The sequence below is a fragment of the Lissotriton vulgaris genome, chromosome 12 (assembly GCF_964263255.1).
Source record: "Lissotriton vulgaris chromosome 12, aLisVul1.2, whole genome shotgun sequence".
Taxonomy (NCBI): Eukaryota; Metazoa; Chordata; class Amphibia; order Caudata; family Salamandridae; genus Lissotriton; species Lissotriton vulgaris.
In genome coordinates this window covers 768,414,089-768,436,894 of record NC_141700.1, presented here as the reverse complement: position 1 = coordinate 768,436,894, position 22,806 = coordinate 768,414,089, and the positions used below count along the sequence as shown (strand labels likewise).

Here is a 22,806-nt window from a genome sequence, read left to right as displayed (position 1 = left end):
GTACCAAAGTTATTGACAAAACAAAAAATTTACTCCGGCATACATTCTGCAGCCATGCCATGGACAAATGCTGAGGTATTAGTCAACAACATGGCCTTGGTAGAGGAAGAATGTTAAAGGAAAGATGCCCCAACCCATGACCAAATGCTCACCTGACTAAATGCTAGGAGGTTCAAGACTTTTTTTTAAAGAACTGTGCAGGGAGTATGATAACAATGGCGATACAGGCAAATTTGCAGCGGTCTAGGCAGACGCTTATGACAAATCCCCCATACAGCTTCCCTGTCCTTCTCTTATGCAGCATCTGAATATGTATGGATGGCAGGGTGACTAGGTATGGGGAATATAGAGCCTGTTATCGCATTCCCTGTACTCTAAACCTGTGGAAACAACTACAAGGCAAGGCTTGCAGGTTATTCAAAATAAAGACTACTCTGAGCCAGAGTGGTCAGTTAAACTAGAAACTCATGATAAGGGGGTCTCCTAGGTCTGAATTAAGTTTTCACTGTCCACAATTTTACATTACAGGTACTGGTCACTATACTGATTGAATAAGACCAGCCTGCTGCCCAGTGCTAACTGCTAGTGGTGCAATATTCCAAAGTGTGACACACCACATATTCGGTGTGTTGCATTTGGTAGTAATTGCACTGGCAGGCTCTATGGGCTGAACTAGCTTGTGTACAATTTGAAAACACACTCCATCTAACAGTTTGGCTCTGAAATATGACACTACTGACATACTAGATTGGATTTCACACTCAAATAGATTGTTAGCGACACTACTGGCAGCAGCCAAAATCTACATACTTAGACATTAGTAACACGCCACTTTACCCATGGAGGAAAAATGGCTCAGACAAATGGCAAGGATTGCTTATAACAAGCAGATTGTTTACAAAGCAAACCTCAAAGCTATCTGAATTTGACCAGACCTGGGGTCCATTCCTATAACAATTAGATGATGATTAATTACTTTACAGAATTATTGGAGGAAAGTCCAATGAAATTTGGACAACTGATATTAATTGACTGGGGGTATACTGCAAGGTGAATCTATATACTCGTATCGTATCAAAACTTTTATACGGTTATCACATAGCAGAACCATAAAAAGTACATTAAAAAATTGCAATACATGTTTAAATCACAATGTTATGATACAGATAAAAACTGTTCGGCATTTAAAACATTTAGTTAAAATAATTCATTAAAATGGTGTACATGGAAGCATGGAACCGTGTAAACAGTAGCTCAAACTTTGCAGCAAATTTTTAAACATGATTTTAAAAAACAGGCTACACATTTAGCAGCGTTTTGGGAATCTAGTAACTGCAGGGCCAAATAAGCAGGCCGGCAGGTTCTCAAGCCCATTTCACGAAGGAGGGGAATAATCCAGCGCTTGCGGGGTTGCTCGTAATATCGGCAGAACAAGGTTACATGCATTGTGCACTGGGATGATATTCCGTCACGAGGACATTTCATTAAATCATGCGACCGGTCAAATTCATTGGGGAAAGTAACAAGGCGAAAAAAAGAATTAAATCGAAACCTGGTCAAAACATATTTTTCATAATTGGGTAAGAAAAAAGTTAAGTATGGCTGAATACCAGGGGCGGACTGAACCATTAGGATCTGCACATTAGATGGTTTGATTACTTCTTGGGAAAGACGTAAATCTCTGAGATGGTTTAAACAGAGATTTTTCAGGGCTTTCCTGGTGATGTCTGATATTGTGATGGGCTCAGAGAAGTAAGATGTGCAGTTCAAATCCTTGAGGAAATTGGAGACATATAGTAGCCAAGGAATTTTGCTCCAATTTGCCAGGGATAAGCAATCGGTTATTAATGAACGGGTTGAATGGCATTGCGGTTTAATCCAAATACATTGCCATAAGAGGATCGGCTGGCATCTGATGTTATCTGTCAGGTAGTCGATGCCCAGCTCGATGTGGGAACCGTATATTGGGGCACTTTGAGGAAGAGCCAAAATGTATTTTAGAAACCCGTTTTGTACCTTTTGTAAGTTATCTACAGGAGCGTAGCCCCAGACCCCTGCGCCATAAGTTACTACGCTATGGCATTTGGCGTGATAGATTTTAAGCAACTCGGCTGAGGCAGGTTTGCCCAATTTTCTCGAGAAGGAAACAAGAGCTGAAGTTGCTCTCTGGTAGAGTAACTTTTTACTTGTCATAGCTTGTTTCCAGGTTAATTGGTCGTCCATCAAAATTCCTAAATAGGGATATTCCCTGGTACGTTCCAGTCTAACTTGTTCTTTAAAGACAGCTTTTGGGTTCTTCGCCTTGGGGCCGACGTGCATAACAAAGGTTTTATTTTTATTTACTTTCAACCCCAAGGAAAGCATAAACTGACAGTATTTGTCCAACTGTCTTTGTAACTGAATTAGTGTTCTTGCTAAGATTACAGAGTTGTCCCCGTAGAGCAGCGCGGGAATAGGGCGGTGATTACTAGATGGAAGGTCCTGGCTCCCTGCTAACATGGCCGATTCCAGCCCGTTGGTGTAAAGATTAAATAAGAAAGGGGCCAGGACACAGCCCTGTCGAACTCCTTTGTTTACTGGGAAGGAGGGAGATAGTTCGCCGCCGATCCCATATCTGACGCAAGCGGTAGCATCGGAGTAGAGTTCGCGGAGAAATTGAATAAGAGGAGGGTCTACCCCCAAATCGCTGAGAATGGACCACAGCCTAGAGTGTATCACGCAGTCAAATGCTGCGCTAAGATCGACATAAACTAGATACAGGTTACCTCCTTTTGCCCCTACGTATTTGCCTATTAGAAGGGTTAGATTCGATGCCTGCTTAACAGTACCAAGTCCCTCCTGGAATCCATACTGGAGATCTGTCAGAATGTTATTCCCAGACGCCCAGTCCTGGAGACGTTCCAAGATCAGCCGGCCAGCGACTTTCCCCAGGGAGTCCAAGAGGGAGATGGGCCTGTAACAGGCTGGGTTATTGCGTTCACCCTTCTTAAAAATTGGGAGCAGAATAGAAGAAGACCAAGAATCTATTAGACCTATCTTTGTGACTGCTGCCATTACCTGGGTGACGAGGGGTGACCAGAGTTCTATATTGCTTACAAAGATATCTAGTGGAACCCCATCAGGACCAGGGGCCTTACCAGTTTTGGAAGATAACAGTGCGTTAATGACCTCGCTATAATCAAAACAGAGGTCAATCTGGAGTATTTGGTCCCCGGTACGTTCGCTTTCCATCTGAACCACAGTTATAGTGTCGACGGAGGGGCCACCAAATATCTTTGAGAAGTGAGCCACCCACTCATCAGCCGTCACTGCCACATCTAGGTGTTGGGAAGCTGTGGCATCTACCAAGAAGGGTGATTTGACTGTGTGCCAAAACAGGGAGCTGTCTTTACATAGGCAGCTCTCATGTAATTGGGCCCAAAGATTTTTCTTTATTTCCTTTTTACGGTTTTGTTGTGACAATTTGTAAACCTTTCTAAGTTTGGCTATCTCAGCAGTGTCTCTGTCTTGGCTGTGAAGAGCTCTTTTTAGAGCAGTTAAAGCTTTACGACAGGTTGAGTTAAACCAACCTTTGGATTCCTGTTTCCGGGGTTTGTGGTGACGAAATAGTTCTGCGCGTATAATTTTTAAAATCTCCAGGAAACTGGATATAATCAACTGAGGTGAGGAATCTTCTGCCAGACAGTTATTCATCCATGGAAGGGCTTTAGATATAACTTTGCCGGTGATTACTTCTGGGTCGACTTTGGACCATTTTACGGAAAAGCCGTTTACTTTGTCCATGGACAAGGATTGTTGGTTTAATAAGCTGACCCTAGTAAGGTGAGGTAGAGCAGTATTAATTGACAGAATGACACTATTAGGAAAGTGGTCGCTGCAAATATCAGAACCTCTTTTAAATGATTGCAGTAGACCCTTTAGTATTTGGGAGCATAAAATATAGTCAATGAGACTTGACAGACACCTACCGTGAAATGTTGGATTAAATTCAACGGGTGGATCCACAAGGTCATTCGCGTATTCCAGCTCCAAAGAGAATAGACACTCATTCAGGGTATTACCTAAATACGAATGTGTGAAATGGGTCAGGGAGCAGCCATTTTCATCTTGGAGACCACAGATACCATTTTTGTAATTAATGCATAGAGGAACAATAAAATCCCCCTCCCAAATCACATAGCAGGTAAGAGAGGGGTACTTGTTTCGTTGTTCTTTTGTGAAGGATGTGATGTCAATTAGAGTTTTGACACATTCGACTGGCTGAAGGTTGTTATAAAAATTAATAAAAAAGTGCAACGTGCGCTTGTTAAATGAGACCATTATAATTTGAAAGTTCGCGCTGGTAGGAAGGACAGTTACGTTCGTAGATGGTAGATTATTTGAGAAGTATACTACTAGGCCTCCCTTGGGTCTACCGTGAGTTGTAGGACTAGCTGGAACATAGTATGTTTTGTAACCCTGGATGTGTATGGGCTCAGTGGCCCAGGTTTCCTGTAAGCATACTATTTGGTGTGCATTTACTGTGTCTAACCATGGTTTTTGGTTTATCTTGGAGCGGAGACCTGCTACGTTCCAAAATAGGACAGCAAGCATCCGATTAGGGTTTACCAGATCAGTTATGTTAGAGGGGGCATCAGAAGCTAGAGTACCTGGCAATGGGGGTGAGTGTGATATTGAAACTGTGGAATGTAATTCAGAATGGTCATCACAGGTGACAGAGTTGCAGTAGATCTGGGTCTGTTGGTCTTGGGAGAACTGCTTGCCTGGTATTACCAGGGAGCTCAGTAAATGATGTTGCGTCTGAGGACATTAATGATTCATAGGTTGTTTCTACAGAAGAGGATGGTGTTGTTAATCTGGATTCTGTCATCGTAACTAAGATACCGTTTGTAGGATGTAATCTCAAGGAGCGGAAAGCTGGTCGCAAGGATTTGGACTCAAGGAGGGAGAGATCTATACTATCCTTACTATTACAGGCTGATGGTCAATCCACCATTTCCAGGCAGTCAAATCTATTTGCTAGTGGAATGCCTCTCCATCCCAAAGGTGGAGCAACTTCTCTACCTCCGTAGCCAGGCCAGTCAACCCAATCTCTTCCCCTGTCCCAATTTCCCACTTGAGTCCAGTTCCATTTTGGTCCTTCATTATATCGGGGTATTGGCGGGTAGAAGTAAGAGAGTCTTTTGGTATCTATCCTGTCGTTTGATGCTTGAGTACCCCAGGAGCAAATATGCTCAACTGTGAGTGGGTCATCAAAATTGACAATGACGCAGTCTCCCTGGATTCTTTTTGGCTCTTTGCCTATCCAAGGGACCCTGCGGACCATTGAAACGCTACTAGCTGAATACGGTGGAAGAGGTCTGTTAATAGATAACCAGTGCAATACTTTGTTTTTTAGAGACCAGCCTGGTTCTTCCATGTTTGTACTCAGCTCAGGAACCCCGGTCATAATCACCACATATGGGCTTGCTTCTGGTGGAAAGTGAATAGGATGTCCACCCCTCCCCCTGGACCTAGAGATAGTATTTTGTACCCCTAGTGGCTTAGCTTGAACAGGCGCCTGAGTTATTTGGGGAGCTAGAATTTTTGTTGTAGCAGGACCCTTCTTCGCCACAGTGGCAGGGGGCTTTTGTTGTACGGCTGACACTACGGTGGCCGGTTTTGTGGCTGCCGCCCCTTCCTTATTGGTTTTGGGATTAGATTTTTGCACCACTGTTTGACCAGGACCCGTACCCTTTTGGGTTTTTAAAGCTGTACTCAAGGCTGCTATCTGCTTTTCAATCTTTAGGAGGGTCTGTTCAATGGGTTGCACGTAAGATTTGATTAGTTCCCCCTAATCTAGCCAGCAGTTGGTTGTTTAAACCGCAGATTTTACACCCTCTTCCCACGTTGCTGTTTACACTAAGGTTTGCAGTGTTTGTGGAAAGGTTAATTGTTTCTGGAGGTGTGGGGTTTAACTCTCGCTGTATCGAAGCAGCTTGACTTGGAGACTGAGTAGTAGGTAAAACTTTATGGTTAGGTTGTTTCCTGGAATGGATCGGTTTATGCGATTTTTTTGGTTTCTTGTGTTTGGGTATCGCTCCCTCCCTTAATCCCCTATTTAATGCTGTAGTGGAGTCCTCCCTGTTCGGGCTCGCAAAAAGAACAGGGGTTTTCTCCAATAGGAAGGATGACTGTGAGTCTGAGAACGCTAAAGATGCAGACAGGTCAACAGTACATGGGACAGTGTGTGTTTCGACATGCACTTCCAGTAGTGAGCCGGGTTCTAAGGGGCGTGAAGGTGTTTTCGCAACAGCGAGAGAGCCCACCGAGGACCGTTTGGCCATGGCCAAGTCTTGCGAAACCCTTCGTTCTAGCAAGATTATGCCCTAGTCAATTGCCTCGTTAGCCCTGGTGATAAATTGGTCAATTGGGCCAGTTATCTGAGCAGCACCTTGTGCTGTTTTGCTTCTGCTACCTGTAGTTGTCATGGTCAGATTGCGAGACAATCAGGTATGATACAATATGACAACAGATGTAATATGGTATTAGTCCAATAGTGATAGACAGTGTTTTCGCGATGCAAATGTTAATAGGGTGGCCCAGTCCAGTCTTAAACGGGCCCGCCCTTGGCCCGGGCTTCGCCCCGTGCTCCGTACCGCTTCGCGGAGAGCCTGGACTACTCTTGTAGCCCTCAAGGCGAGGGGGCGTGGCAGCTGCGGGAAGAGGCTGCAGGTGTATCCAATGCCTCGCAGTCCCGCAGCGATAGTGGGTCAATCAGCGTCACTCCCGTGGAGCGGGTGCCGCCCTTGTCAGCGTCCGTAAGAAGCCCCAGCAGCAGTGGCAGCAAAACTGCAAGTCCTCTGCAGTTTCCAGACAGCGAGTACGGTCACCTTTTGCTCTGGTGTACAGTCTTTACTTTTCGTTAGCCCAAAATCTACTTGAATTTAGAGCGCTAGCCTAGCATGTGAAGTGATGTGATTTTGAGACTGAACATATGCTACATTTTAGTAAATGGAGGAAAACTGATGGAAAAGCCAATGTGAGGTTAAATGTGATTTTATTCCTTTAAAACAGTCATTCATGCTAATATCCAAGGTCTAGATTTTTAAATATTAAAATATGTTCAATCGTTTGAGGCACTGTCAAGATTGGAAGTTATTGTTACACGGATCGGTTCTCTGTTTCTGGTACCTGTTTCTAGTCAACACGATACTGTGATTCTAGATCACCATTTTCACTCTCGTCCCATCCACCTGTACTCCTTTCCCTACATTTTTAATAGGACTTTGTTACATACCATAACAGTTGAGCCATAATTACTTGATAGAATTCCTTGATAAGCTTGAGTATACTTTAATATTTGTAAGGTAATAAATCTGTACATTATATGGTACACAACAAACCATCCTAATTGACTCTGCCTTTAGCCTGCTTATATCTTTTTTAACTAAAACCAGAACCCGTTCCTTCCCCGCCATCATCTTTACTGTCCCATACCCATTATCTTATAACCAATACCATGGGTTTCCATTTTCCTCTACTCTAGACTAATGTATGTATCATTGCACTTAACAATCCTCAATAAAGCATCACTGAAAAATATAAAAATGCATATTGGCAAACTACAAAGCAGGAAAAAGCCAGAACTACAGTTGTTTTCTTAAGTTGGGATGGTGTAACTGTTTTCTTAGTTGCAGAGCCATCTTATTCCAAAGTGTTGTTGCTATGGTAGAAAAAGCTCTGCCTCTTCGAGTGGCCTTTCTAAACTTGAGGATTTTTAATAGGAAGAGGTTACCTGATTTTAGCCTCTGTGCTGGTTCTGTAGAATGCGTATCTACATACATGTGGCTAGGACTTGGGCCATGGAGAGATTTATGTACATGGTAGAATGGCTTGAACATTATTCTTAGCGCCACTACGAGCCAATGAAGATTAGTCAAAGCCACTATTAGTGAGGTTAGTTCCCACTAACCAGGGCCGGCGCTAGGCATGGGCAGCATGGGCGGCTGCACAGGGCCCCGAGCTCAGCTCATCAACAGGGGGCCTCGCAAAAGTTTTTCTCCACCGGCCGCCGTGAGGCCCAGGGAAGGGCTGCCTCTCCCCTGGGCTTCACAGGCATGTGCAGGAAATGGGGAAGAGGCCCCCCTCCCCTGTGCCTCGTAGCACTGGGCAATGGCTGTTAACCCCCAGGGAGGGGGGCCCTTTTCCCCTGGGCCGTGCAGCCCACATGTTAGCCCGAGGCCCGTCTGCATTTGTAATTGGGGATGCTGTCCACTTCCCACTCCAGTGCCAATTAGCACGCATTTCGGGGGGGGGGGGGGGGGGGGGGTGGTTGACAGTGGTAAAACAATTTATGAAGACAAGCAACTCTCACAGATGCTGAACTGCGAAAGAGAGGCTGGTCAGTGGCTGAATGGAAGGTGTTATAGCACACGAGGGGGGCACGCACCATGCAGGGTCAGGAGCACCTTCCGTAATTTAGATGTAAATAGCTTTCAATCTCTGCGGTCTAAAGAGCTCTCTCAGTCCAGGGGCTGTGAGTCAGGTCAGTTAAGAATGTTAAGTGTTTTACAGGCTCCACTGGTGGAGAGTTCATATGTTCTACTCCTCATTTCAGTCGTGCATGAATGTTACGCGTCCCCAAAGCTTTGAGGGGAAAAAGTGTTAACTTTTAATTAGTAGTCACGAAAAACTTGATTGCGAAAAATGATGTCTATTTGGGCAGTACTGTGTCTAGTAGTCTATGCCATAGGCTACGTTTTACAACTTTTTTTTTAAACAAATCTGGAGAGAAAAACACTTTAATCATCGAATGCAAATACATAAAATAAAAATGTTGCCTACCCAAAGGTATTCCCTTGAGTATATGCCCATTTTTAATTGGCCTATTTGAAATGTATACAAAGGGAAGATTTTACAGAAAGTTTGTAACCTAAGCTCTGCTATCCCAGTACAAAATCTTAGGCTAGAGCTTGGACTCCATCACCCATGTCCAAGCACTGGCTAATGTGATTTCTTGGGGGGTACAAGGTCCTTAACTCTCTTTACTGCTAGGCCTTTCCCCGAGCGAAGCCTTTTTTTGGCAATTTGTTGTAGTTTGCGTTTAGGCCTGTAACTTTGTGCATGCAAGTGGATGGAACCACCCTCCTCTGGGCCTTACAGCTCAGGCTCATGGTGAGGGGGTCCACACCTTGAAGCCATGGTGTAGCACTGAAAGGCCTTGCAGAGGGCCCCTCTCCCTGGGCCTCATAGCCATGGTTCAGTGCTGATAGGCCTATGGGTCTATCCTAATCCTTTCAATGCTACACCATGTATGAGAGGCACACGAGAGGGGCGCTCCTTGTGTGGGCCCCCACCCCTGGGTCCATTAATAATGTTCTTACAGTGCTGGACCCTGGCCCTGTGCATGTGTCTCTAACAGAGGAATAGCAATCGGTAGTGCAGCAGGTGGCGTGGCACCAGGCTCAGGCATATTAAGAGCTTAATGGTCCCGTATTATGCTTTACTTTACTGTGCAGCCAGTGGACGAGGGTGAGAGATGCTTTCACTTTGCACCATGGCACCACTGGTGTGCTACAGCCCTCTTTCATGGGCCTCACAGCCATTTTACAGAGCCGTGAGGCCTGCGAGAGGCTTACCTCCCATGGGCATCACAGCCATGGTTGGACACTCACAAGAGGAGGCACCCTCCTATGAGATAATCAGCACTGGAACATGGCTATGAGGCCCACAGGTCCTCTCTCGGGGGGTGTAGTTAACAATAGTGCAGCAGGTGCAGTGGCACCAGGGCTCTTTCTTGCATCACGGTCCATGGCAACATTACTACATTACATGCACCGCACAGCCATGATCCAGAACTGCTGTGCAGCTCTCGCAAGGCCCACCCTCCCCTAGGCCTCACTGTCATCGTCCAATGCTGAGAGGCAGCACAGATTCATGAATTCCATGCTTAGGGCAAGAGGCGACATCTGAAGGGCCTAGCTATCAATAGCGTAGAAAGTGCAATGGGACCATGGTCTTTTGGGGTTAATTGTCCAATGCACCCAAATTATGGCTGTATTTTACTGCTCAGTCAGTGACTAGAGGGTAGTGTGGAGTCACAATTTGCCTTGCTTGCACGACGGCAGGCCTGCTCTCCTACACCTTGCAGCCATGATCCTGTTATGTGATGTCCAAATGTCATTCTCTCCCTTGGGCCTTATGTTTTTTATTATATGTGTTGTGTTTTACACTTAACATAGTTCTGGCGAGTAAAGAGCCTACACACAAAAAAAGATTGTCCTACGTCTCTTAGCATGTGTATAGAGATACTGGTTACCGAGAGGATTTATGTTAAAACAAATTACAAAGTATTAATGTCATCCTAAGGTAGCACAATGATGGCACAGAAAGATAAGGGAGCCTTTTGAAATTTGAAATTATATCCATGGTGTGAGAGGTTTTCTCTTGTGCCATTTTATATTTTGAATGATCCCGCTCCTCATTATTATTATTATTATTAATTCTTGTTAAGCGCATGGCTACCCTTAGGCATCCCAGCGCTATCATTACATCACAGGATCTCCCCCCTTTATGGAGCAGAACTGGAAATTGTATCATGCACTCATCTGGAAACAATCAGTTGAGGAGTAAATAATATACATCTTTGTGAGACCTGCACCTAGCTTTTCCATCCAATGTGACAAATGTAATCCATTTAATACAGTTTTAAAATATATGGACTTATTTCATTTGTATATATATCTTTTTGTCCATGTTACTGATATCGATGTTAGGTCTCTTCAGGGTTGCCAAATAAGATCAATAGTCCTTCGATGTCACTTTCTGTGATGTCACTTCTTGTGATGTTACCAATGGCGGCTCCTCCACTAGGGCGGAGGTGCGTTGCCCCACTGCTTTCTCGCAGTGTGAGAAGCTGAAACACAAAATGCTAAAACTACCATTTTATGTTTCTGCTACTCGCACTGCGGGAAAGCAGAAGGGTTTGGTTGGGGGCGGGCGGGTCTGCTTTAAGGCAGGCGAGGATTGCCTTGCCCCCTGATAAAGGCCCTGACTGTTGGTCGGCCCTCCGGGATCGACCAAACAGTCATGCACACTCTAGCCTTTCTCCATGTAGGCACCAATGCACCCTACATGGAGAAAATGTCCTCCCCATAGGTGCCTGGCTGGTCAGCGGCCCAACCAATCACAATGCTGCCATTGCAGCGTTCTCATTGGCTTAGGAGAGGGAGGCTGCCTGCTTCCTGTTACTGCCAGAGGCAGGAAAGAAAGAGAGCAGGTCAGGAGCAGAGATGACGCCAGACCTGGGAAGGTACGTTTATTTTATTTTTAAATTACCCTCCGCGCGACCCCCTGCAAGAACTCCCACCCGCGACTGGATTTTACATGAAAATTAGAGGGGCCTCACATCTTCCCTTTCGCCCGGGGCCCCAGAAGTTCTAGGACCGGCCCTGCCACTAACAATTGACGTAGGCTTAAGCATAGAGTGGAGGTCGAGAAAAAGGAAACCCTGAAGAAGGTATCAGAAGTTGTGATTGAAGGTTTGGAAGCCGTCGCAGCTGATAAAGAGTCCAATGACCAAAGACTCATCTGAAAATGTATGTGCAATACATAACTCTATAATTGCCTCCCTCAGAAACCTATTCATGAAAGAATCTGCAGGTGCAGAGAAAAGGAAAAACGAGGCCATTTGGTAAACTAAATCATGTAGGGAACCAAGACGTGCCTTGTTGAGATCCACAAAAACTGGGTCCAGAAATTCTATTACGGCAGCTCAGTCGCTTTATAAACCCATCATTTCTAAACCTAAAAAGTGCAACGACAGCAATAGATAGGTTTTAATTCTGAATACCATTAAAAGTAAAGATCATAGCACCTTTTGCCGCTTAGTTGGAGGGGGCGATTCTGGAATGCATGCTGCACCTGAAAGTAACATTACGGCAGAGGCTTGGGATGAGCACTTTCCCCATGTGTATGCTGGGGAAGATGCCTGGGAATTGACTAGTCTGCACTTGATATATATTGCACAGGATTCAACCTCAGTTGAGGTATTATCCCAGACTACACTTACCGGTTAGAAAGCTATGTGGAATGGTAATTTGCCCCTTGACATGGCCCCTGTTGATTCCTTCATTGACATAGCGCAACAACAGCTACTTTGTATATCAACATAGAGATCTTCAGAGCCCTGGACATGATTACACGTAAGAAGGCACCAGGGTGATTACACATAACAAGGCAACAGGGCTGGACAAAGTGCCTGGTGACCTGTTCAAGTTGTTTAAAGGTATACTGTGTCCTTATTTTGTTCATTTTTTTGTAATGCCCAACTGACTAGTGCACCTAAGCCCCAACGTGGGCCAGAGCAGAGATAATCCACATTTTCAAAAAGGGGTTCTCCGATCTGCTTTTGACCTTGTCCCAGAGAATCCTTATGGAGGGTCTTGGCAGAGATGGGGGCCTCTCCCTATCTCTTAAAAAGTCATCATTAGGCTACACTCAAAGAACTGTGCACAGGTTAGATGGGGACCTCAGGGTGAGATAACCAACCCTATTCCTGTAAACCAGAGAGTGAGGCAGGGGGTTGTGTTGGCCCCATCCCTCTTTCTCCTCTATATTAACGATCTAGTATTCGATCTAGAGAACTGTGAGGGGGACGTTCCGTCCCTTGCTGGGGTTAAGATCCCAGCCCTACTATTCGCAGGAATCGCAGCAGATATCCTTTTGCTATCCAAATCTCCCATTGGTATACAAAAGGTCTTGGATTGATTAGGGGGGAGATCAACCACGGCACAACCAAATATATGGTGTTCAACCCCTGCTCAACATCCCGTTTCAATTCAACCCTCAAAGGTGAAAATATTGAATGTGTTCAGGTGTTTGATTACCTATCAGAACATTTTGACTGGACGTTTCATGTCCAGAAGCGTAGACTTTAGATTGAGTAATATTGTGTGGGGATTTTAAGGGCCAACATACTTCTATGTATCATCCAATCACCCCAGACCTGGCGATCTATAGGTATCAGGCTCTGGTGGCCTCTTTATATGGTAAAGAACTGTGGGGCCATTAGTTGCTGGTACTCGAGTTAGTAGAAAGCCAGTTTAAGAGAATCTTAAGTAACCTCCCAGCAAGCACCCTCCTGTGTCTATTACTATTAGATTACAGGCTAAGGTGTGTTGATGGCAGTGTGCTTGAAACCACTGTTGTATTGGCAGAGACTGTGGTTAGCTCCTGAGTTCATAGCCTTTCGAAAGACTCTAGAATAGTTAATGGGGTAGCCGGGGCCAGTAAGTTCTCCTGGCTTAGGTGGTCAGAATTCATCTGAATCAGATCGTGCTTGAGAATCTATGGCCTACACATGCAGATGTATCATTCTCGAAACAGGCACTAAACTGTGCTTCTGGCACCACGCACACCAACATCTAAGTTCTTCCAGTGTTGGTTTCCTCACTGCTTCTTTTTTGGAGTTTAAAGCGAACTGTTGCTTGGAACCATTTTTGGATGAGGTTGAGTCCCCCCATGCTAGGACTTTGTACATCAAATTCCACTTAGGGACTAAACCCATTTTTGCCTTCACAGCTGCATGGGAGTGCGGAAACTCGGATTCTATTAAAACTTGCCCTTACTGTCAGGAGTGGTAGAAGCGACTGAACAGGTCGTTTTATTTTGTGCAACCGATCATGGGTATAGGAAAAAGTGGATTTTGTCAGTTGGTCGTAACCTGGGTTTTAGGAACTGCAAGACTGCGTTTAGAATACTTGGAAGTGACATCAGGCAGTGTATCATCTTTGCTGTCTCAAGGTACCTGGTGTACATGTGGAGTTAAGACAGAAAAAGATGTCCGCTTGATGAACTGTGCTTTCTCCTCGTTGTGTATTCAAATTTTATGATGTGCATTTAATTATGGTCTTTTTTAACATAACTTATTGTGTTGGAATTTTATATGTACTGCAAATTTTAACTGGGATCTTATTCCTACATTGTTTTTATTTAAGTATCTTCCTTTATAGTGGTTGTGCTGAAATAAAGATTATTTTATTGATTGACTGATTATATTTATCAATTGAACCGGGTTCAAACCAGTGCTCTGGCATTTTTTTCAGTTCATTAAATCACTCCAAAAATTACTTCAGAGAGGTCAGCTGGAGAGAGAATTTCTGTGAATAGTAAGCGTACTTCGAAGTAGTTTACCCCATTAGGCCGATTAAAAATTACAGTATCCGCGCCTGCATTCCAGACACAGAAGGGCTTGCCGATGCGCATTAGGCGACTTAAATATCACACTTACTGCATAGGGAAACAACTAGACCTCCTCTCAAAATGGTGTCCATAACCTGGCTCAAAAAGGAAGACCAGAGCACAATACAGGAATTGAGTCTGGTAAAAAATTAAATCAATCACTTCTGCATGGCCACCCACAGAGCGGGAATTACAAGTACAGATCTCTATAAACCCATCCACCAGGTCAGAGCAGAAACAGTAATATTAGAACTCTTTGATAGCTTAGAGTCAGAGTAAACCTGGTTACTTTTCTACTCATGCCAATAATTTAGAGAGTATTAGGTCAGACAGTATCCTGCCTATCCTCTACCCTATGCAAGCTTTTGTCAATCCAAATGTGGGGCTATAAAAAAACTGCAATTATGTTTTCCTCCTATTGTATTCCAATAGCTTGTCAGATCCTACTCCCCCCAAGCTTTCATCAATTTTGAGAATCACAAAGTTTGCACAAAATCAGCACAAATATGCAATGCCTTTGAATTCTATTATACCCTCCTCAAAAGAGCCTCCATTTTGTAGAGATTCTTACTGCTACCTTCCTAGTCTGTCAGTCTTAGAACGAATAAAACTCACCCTATTGAGAGCCTCTTTTTGCAGCTGCTTAAATAAGATGGTTTTAATTATCCTATTTTATCAATGGGAAATTATTTTCTCTGTGTAACCAACAGACCACACCTGCAACCAGGTGGGGTCTGTTGGTTACACAGAGAAAATATGTGCTTTTCCGATACTCCTTTAAAACCAGCCGTGTACACCTCCAGCACCGACACTTTTTGATCTCAGGTCGGAACATGACCGTTAAAACTTTGTCCGCCGCACTTTCAACTGAATAGACCTCAATACTTGGATATTGAAATTATATTGTTTAGATCTGCTTGGCATTACATAGGATATACAGTCCCCTGCTGAAGGGTCTCTGACCCGAAATGCATTGGGATGATTGATATGGCATGTTGAATATCTGCGATACCAAGAAGTAATTACCAAGACGTACATGCATCCATAAGATTTATCATAGTGATGTTATAAATACGCAATAAAAAGAAATTCACTTGAACAAAAAAACTGCAAATATTTGTGGACTCTATTTGAAATGGAGAAAGTTTACTATAGCCGAGCCGGAGTGCAACAGGAGGACACTAAGTAATGTCCAACTTAGTGCTATATTTTGAGTATTGACCCAACTCCCTTAGGCCTGAGGACCCAAGAAGCTTACTGAACAGAAGGATTTACATCAGACTTAAAATAGTGTGCCTCACTATCTGTTGTTTTTATTGTGTGCAGACCCTATATCTCAGACTATTGATGGCAGTTCTACATCATAGGTTCTGTCTTGCTCTTCTCTCTAGAAAGGCCCCTCTCCAGGTGTGTGCTCTCTATGCATGTACCACATTATAACCAAAGTACGAGTTCCAAACAGCTACGTTGATATGTTTTGTCTAGGTGCTAGGGCCTGACCAGAACAGAATAACAAGGGGCATTGTTTTTCAACCTTGCACACCATGTTCAGACTAAATCTCAGGAACTGGCAAAAAATGAACACAGCAGGCAGTTCTCATGTGAAAAAGACGAGAAAAGTATTTGCACAAATAAAGCCATGTAGTAACGTGCGCAAAGCCGCGCACTGTCTGCAGAGCTCATACTAACTTAGAGAAAACTGCAATTTCCCTATGGGCCACGTGACACCTTGAGAGGTCCATAAAACGAATACCTCACAGAAATACTTAGCAGTTCTTACAAATGGGACAAATCACAATCTGTACAAATAATGGGCACAGTATTCATTATTACTACGAGTTCCTTGCACATTGCTAGAGCTCCACATTGGTAAATCATCTATATAAAATACATTTTCATTCTGGTTATGTCTGAATATGTGGCAAGCTCCAGTTCAGACCGCCTACCCCCTTTAAAGGCTCCTCACGGGCCAAGAGTATCAGATGAATTGGGTTTCTATCCAAGAAATTCTACGGCTCTGGCTCCTGTATCTGGAGCAGTCTACTACTGTGTTCCATCCGGTATGACATATGGTGAATAACTGAGATATATATCTCTGTAACTTGCCTGCAGGGCTGTGCTGAAAATCCCTATCTAGTTTGTGTTCATTATCTGTGCACCATATTTTTTACACAGATAATGAACAATGTGTACGACAGGTGTTTTTCTCACCACCCCGTTTGCAAAGATCGAAGTGATATGCATACCACAGATCACACAGTAAAGATATTTTGTCTGATACTGCTTTCAAAAACACATTTGTGAAGCAGCAAGACTGTAAAAAAGGATTGTTTTTGTAACATTATTAGATGGGTATAGCATTCTCTATGGTAAAGTAAGCAAGCTTTTTCACAGGCTGAATTTACTTTGTCAAAAAGCATTGATTTGAAATTCTCCTTTGTTTAGGAGTAGCAATAATTAGCTCGCCATTATATAATTACAAGCCATATAAATTATAAGTCGTTTTACAAAATGATGTGCTGATAAATGCAGTTGTGTGCAAACGTTTGATTGTGGGTGCTGCAAAATGAACTAATCCATGCTGCAAAATCCTCATGGGACTGACTTCTTCTCGTTATTGTGAAAAAGTCTCACAGAGACATACCCAGGGAAGCAAACACACGTTCAGGGTATGTGGAGCTCAAATTGCTTAAAGAGGTCAAGCTAAAAGTATTCTGATTTCGTTCAATAGGAATGTAAATAATGTGTTTCATTGATACAACTGGCAGGACACATTGTACTCTCTCTGCAAATCTACTATAGGAGTCCTTCATGGAATACTAGAGCTGATAACTAATCTCCAGTTAAAACGAATGCCTTATGTCAATAAGTTTAGTAATAGACAATATGTAAATCTAGCATGGCCATATTTTCCCTGTGTACACCTGTATCAGTAGTACGGCGCTTTATTTTTAAATATCATTCATTAGTAATGAGAAATGTTTTTGGCGGTACTATCACTAAGGCAGCCACTACATATATCTACTCATATGTAGCATAAATCAATGAGCTAAAAAAAACACCAAAGAACGCCCCCCGCTCAACATCCACAGAGTATAATAATTGCTGTCAACAAAATATCCCCATGAGCTAAAAATCTAACAACTCAAATAAATCCCTACACCACCTGACAAAGCCACATCAACAAACAAAAAAATAAAAACTTAGCAAAACAGATACAGACTCGCTGAGGAAAACTCGTTCTACCCACTAAAGGAACACATCAACTAACTGAAATTAAATCTCTCTAAATAATGAAATAAACACTATCACCCAAGCCCAAAGTACTACAACAGATTTCTCATTATCACCGCAATCAGCATGAAAATCAGAATAGGATGGTTTTGGAAAACTGAATATTCTATTGGATTCCCGTCTGCAGTCGACCAAGTACATCCAAAAGTACTGCCTAGAAGACAGATCAGTTGACACTTTAAATGATTTACAAGCTAATTCATTAGCACTATATTTGTATACTGCCAATACTGCACACTGAGAGACCACTCAAATGATTATCATAAAACCCATAATGCTGTATGTTAATTCTTATCAAAGAAAGGGTAGACTGATTCAGAAACCAGTGACAAGGATGGAGTGCAAGCAGAGAGTGTCTTAGCTACATAGAAGAATTACACAAATTCATATTCAGTGAGGAAGCGTAACTTATGCTGGAGCATGTTTTAACCCCTTCGCTGCTGATGATGAGCTCAGCTCGTCATCAGCCACGGGTGGCGTGTGCTGATGACGAGCTGAGCTCGTCATGTAACGCGGTAAATCAAAAAAAGCCGCACAGCGCAAAAATCGCCGCAGCAGCGATGCGGTTAAAAACAAAGAAATGAATGCAGATTGATACCTATTAAGTAGAGTATCTGCGTCAGGTCAGGAATCTCACATGGAAGGCCATATGTTTCACTCACAAGAGCAGGCTCGCTAATTGTGTGAATTAAGCCCAGAGTTATTTTAGGGAGTCCAATGAAAAAGGGGAAGAATAACTGGATAAATACTCTGACTTGCACTTTAGAATTAAACTTATCATGTCTGTAAGATTGCCCTCATAGATCCATCCACACAAAATAAAACTACAACTTTGGATTCAGAATTATTCACACGCACAGTAGGTCTGGTTGGCACAAGGTCAGCTCTATGAGAGAGCAAAACCACAACAAGATCCTGCAATGTCTTATACCTCCATTACAAAGCAGATAAGAGAAATTGAACAACTGCAAGCACATCATGTACCTTCCTCTCCAACTGATGCTTCGTCTGCCTCCTCTTGCGTGGGTGTGTCACAGGAAACCAAGGTGACTTGCGTGCACTTTCCATAAAGGTCCACCACTGCCCAGACCTTTTGTGGTATCCCAGAGGCAGCCACACCACAGTCTTGTCCATTTACCCAGAGGCGAAGGTCCCCATTGGCAGTTCGTTGAATACCCACCCGATCTCCCTCTCCAAGTTGATCCAAATCCTGCCCATATTCTTCCAAGATTGATCGTCCATCTCTCAGTACTGAGCACCCTGAGATAATCCAGGAACCTCCCTTCAGACCAGTAGCGCTGCTGGGGAAATCAAGGAGGTTGGGGTCCAGCGCAGTGACACCAATTTCAATTGAACCGCTCCATGAATTGACCTAAGAAATAAAAAGCACAAGGAATACATTAAAATAAAGTAAACGTGCGTGGGGAGATCTAAGTCTTTAATTAAAAACAACTATAATGAAAATGCAATCAGCATGCAACATCTCATAGCAAACACAAACAATAATTACTACCAACTTGAACCTCATCGGATGCAATCAGACCAAAATCTAGCAAAACCAAATATCAGACAATAGAAATGACCAAGAAACTTAAACAGGGTGATCATTTGCCTCCAGCTTAAGATCATAATAAGAAAAACAGATCAATATATACAGAATACAGCACTCATCCAACAGAGAAAATCATCATGCTGAATAAGATATAAAAAAAAACTTTGCATATGCACGAAACATTAAATCAGCTGTCTGCTGCCTTGTCAAATATGCCACATGACACAGAGGAAAAGCATCAGACGTCCAATGTGGATTATATCATGTAACTTCAAAATCTGGAATCTAACACCCAAACGTAACTATTAAAAATATGCACTGTCCACTCCCAACACCAGTAAAATCAAAAATTCCCTTGGCAAGATTACTAACAAATCAGGCCCAAATAATATTGGACATTACTATTAGACAAGTATGACAAAACATGTATGTATGTATAAAAATGATACCAAATGTATTTGTATATTAAAAACAAACAATGCACAGTAAACGCAAATTAACATTCCATTGGCATATTATACTAAAATTGTCACAGTTCTAATTCATCTAAAAATTGTGAACAAAAGATAACAACCTAAATAAAACAGTACCATACAATTATTCAAATATAAAAACACAAGGAGGGGGAGAGACGAACAAAAGACAGTGTAGTTTGTTATCAAGACTTGCACATCAAGTGTCGGAAATTCAAAAACCCAATCCTGGACACATTTGATTCTTGCAATACACAGGATAAACTTGATTACTCGATTATGCAATTTGTTTGGCGTTGACGCGTTTCGATGGCTTATCTTTCAATAGTATGCCATCTTTATCAAGACTCAATATAAGATCTCTCCTATTAGACGGCACTGGGTGGTTGCCTTGTAGTAAAACGTCCTTATTTCATATTACTTCTGAAGTTCTTCTGATTTTTCGAACTCCACATCATAAGGTTTTGGTGAATCTGAGTGTCTTCTTTTATTACTTCCACTCATACCACTGTTAAGGGATTGCGCACGATCAAAATCTGCTTTCGATAATGCTTTTTTCGATATTTTGTTTCTTTTGACCTTGCAGTCTTGTACGGTGCCAACTTCTTAGAAAACGTTGATCCCTGTACTCAGAGGGTTAGATACTTCCTCTTATCACAACCGTATGCGTCTTCATTGGGGTGGATGCAACGAAGCCTTTAGCTGACGTATTGTTAACCGATTGCAAGTCACAGCCTCCGCGTCTCCACACCCATCCAGCGTCTACCGACGGACTCTTCTGTTCCTTCCACCCTGAAAAGGATGTTAGTTTTTTCACTATATTTATTTGGTGTATAAATTTTCACATATTAGTGTTTCTGCAATAGCAAAGGTTGAGAACAGAGACCCTGAAGAAAGCTGAGGGCATCGATTCCCTATTGGCTGAAACATGTTGGCCTTATTCATTGCAGTTATTTGTTGAAACTGCTTCTTGCACTGTTCTGTTTTTAGATTAGGGTGCGAGGTGATATTTAGAATAAAAAAATCCTGTTGCTTTTCTCCTCACAACTGTATTTTAATATCACCACTTTTTGTTCTGCACTGCACTCAATTCCCATGTGGTCTGGAATTTAGGAACTGATTTTCGGTTCTTTCCTTCTTTGGGATTTTGGTTTGATCCAATTTCCCTGGTATGCTAAGTCTCTATGATCAAGAGACACACCAACCATATGGGTGAAGGACCAAATGATAAGATTGATCACGACGATATATTGATGGGAATCCAAGAAGTTGCTCTAGGATCTCATGCTTTTTCACTCCTGGTTTGTTCACTTTCTTTCTTTATTTATTTTTCGGTATGATACCTTCTTGGACTAATTGTTGAGAGTAGGTTAAGGCAATAGTTGTCATTGCTGATTCAAGACCCCCGGTTCTGTTTGTTGTTGTCAAACCTTAGATCATGCCAAATATTGTACAAACAGACGTATGTCTCATGCAGTTCTGAAGATGTCAAACAGTAGCATCTCATACACAAAAATGAAATAAGTTATGTTTTCAGACCGTGCCTGACACATGCACGTATATGTCAGACCTGATTATACTATGGCTCTCCTTACCAGACGTCCGGAGCAGTATCCAGACGTGGTGGGGGAATAGGGCTCTAGAAAACTATATATTTGTCCGCTCATCCAGACCTGCAATTATCGGGTCCAGAAACAAATGACCCAGTTTTACCAGATGCAGAGAGACACGGACTGCAGGCCAATGAAGAAACTGAAAATCCTACCCCATCTCACCAGCAATCAACACAGTCAAGTTCAGTGATTTGTATAGCGCACTACTCACCCAGAGGGTCTAGGGATTCATTAAATCTGGCACTAGCGACATGCTGTCACTATTTGAAGAAACAGTTGGTAAATAACAGCTTAAAAATAGAGGGTCATCATGTTTAGGATTGAAAAAGTATTCAGTTGAAAGCTCAGTTTATGAGACCACTCACTGAAACCTTTAAGTAGCATTATAAAACCACTTTAACATAATAAAAGTGCAAAGCGCACCTAAAAGTATTTGAAACTACATGCAAAAATCAGAGTCGGACCATTCTGGGCAGTGGAGAATGGCAATTAACCTGTCATTGAAGAAACACTTATTTACAATCACCGTTGGGGGCGTGCAGTCGGATAGTTCACGCTGAGACCCCAAGGGAAGGGCCCATGCCTTGAGGGTCGACGATCGGGCGAAATCTGAGACATCCCGCACAAATTCAGTCATCATCCTGACACCTGATGAGTGGGAGATGTCTCAGTACCTGGGGTGGGATGGACAGGTGGGCAGATTCCTTGGGGAATCTGGTCACAGGTTGGCAGGGGTGTGCTGGCCCCTGTCGGGTGTCCTCGGCTCTGTTGGGGGCTGATCCTCGCCCCTGGGCTCACTCAGTGGCGGAGTTGACACCCCCGGGGCAGAGGCCCTTCCTTCCATCTGACAGCTCACCTTGCGGTCTATCCGCACGCTGAACACCTGCCCCTCCCGCAGCGGCTCCCGGCTCAGCACCAGGCCGTGGTTGAACTCCTGCACCGGCTGGCTGCGCTGGGCCGTCCGGTTCCAGTTGGACAGGGAGATCAGCTTCCCGGTGCGGGGGTGCAGCTCGGCTGCACCCGCCATCTTCCTTCCGTCCGCCCAGCGGCAGCGACGCGCGACATCGCTCGGCACCTTACGGCAGTGTGACGTCATCAGACGCTTCACGGCAGAGTGGCCACTCTTTTGCTCGCTTTACGGCAGTGTGGCATCCGGGCAACCGTTTACGACAAGGTTGAGCACCTACCCAACTGTTTTACGACAGTTTGGTGTCGCAATGCTTTATGCCAGAGCCCAGAGGGTCGCTTCAGTCACCATGGCTGTAACAAATGTTGTGATTAAAGGGCATTGTGCAACTGTTTAAAAGTAATAATAAGAAATGGAGACATGAAATACGCAAAACTGTGTGGGCGTATTGCATCACACAATGCGTTACTACTGGCCACATCCCTTTTGAACTTGTAGTGAAATGTACTTGATGTAATGTCATTATCTTGTGGGAAACCTATGGATTAAAGCTTTCTTCTAAAGATCATCTTTGTCCTGGATTTAATAAGACAGCTTGTCTTTTACAGAACTGATGCGCGGCAGGACTCCTTTTTGCAAGGATAATGTAGGTTGGTCTAAGGCAGCCAAAAGGGTCAATTGGTCAACAGAGCAAGTTAAGGAAAAGTTGAAAGCAGCACAGACTAGCTGCAAGTAAAAATATGA

The 22,806-nt window shown here is 43.4% G+C and overlaps 1 protein-coding gene across 2 annotated transcripts in view; it reads right to left on the bottom strand.

Moving 5' to 3' along the window:
- The window catches only part of NEURL4 (neuralized E3 ubiquitin protein ligase 4), a 165,120-nt gene extending 142,905 nt beyond the window's left edge, over window positions 1-22,215 (bottom strand). For both annotated transcript variants that reach the window (XM_086946091.1, XM_086946092.1), the window contains exons 1-2: window positions 22,012-22,215; window positions 18,502-18,889 (exon numbers count right to left, since the gene is read on the bottom strand). In XM_086946091.1, the coding sequence (XP_086802217.1) occupies window positions 18,502-18,889; window positions 22,012-22,182 (559 nt within the window). In that variant the 5' untranslated portion in view covers window positions 22,183-22,215. The remainder of the gene's footprint in view (window positions 1-18,501; window positions 18,890-22,011) is intronic.
- Between the last annotated feature and the right edge of the window lie 591 nt (window positions 22,216-22,806).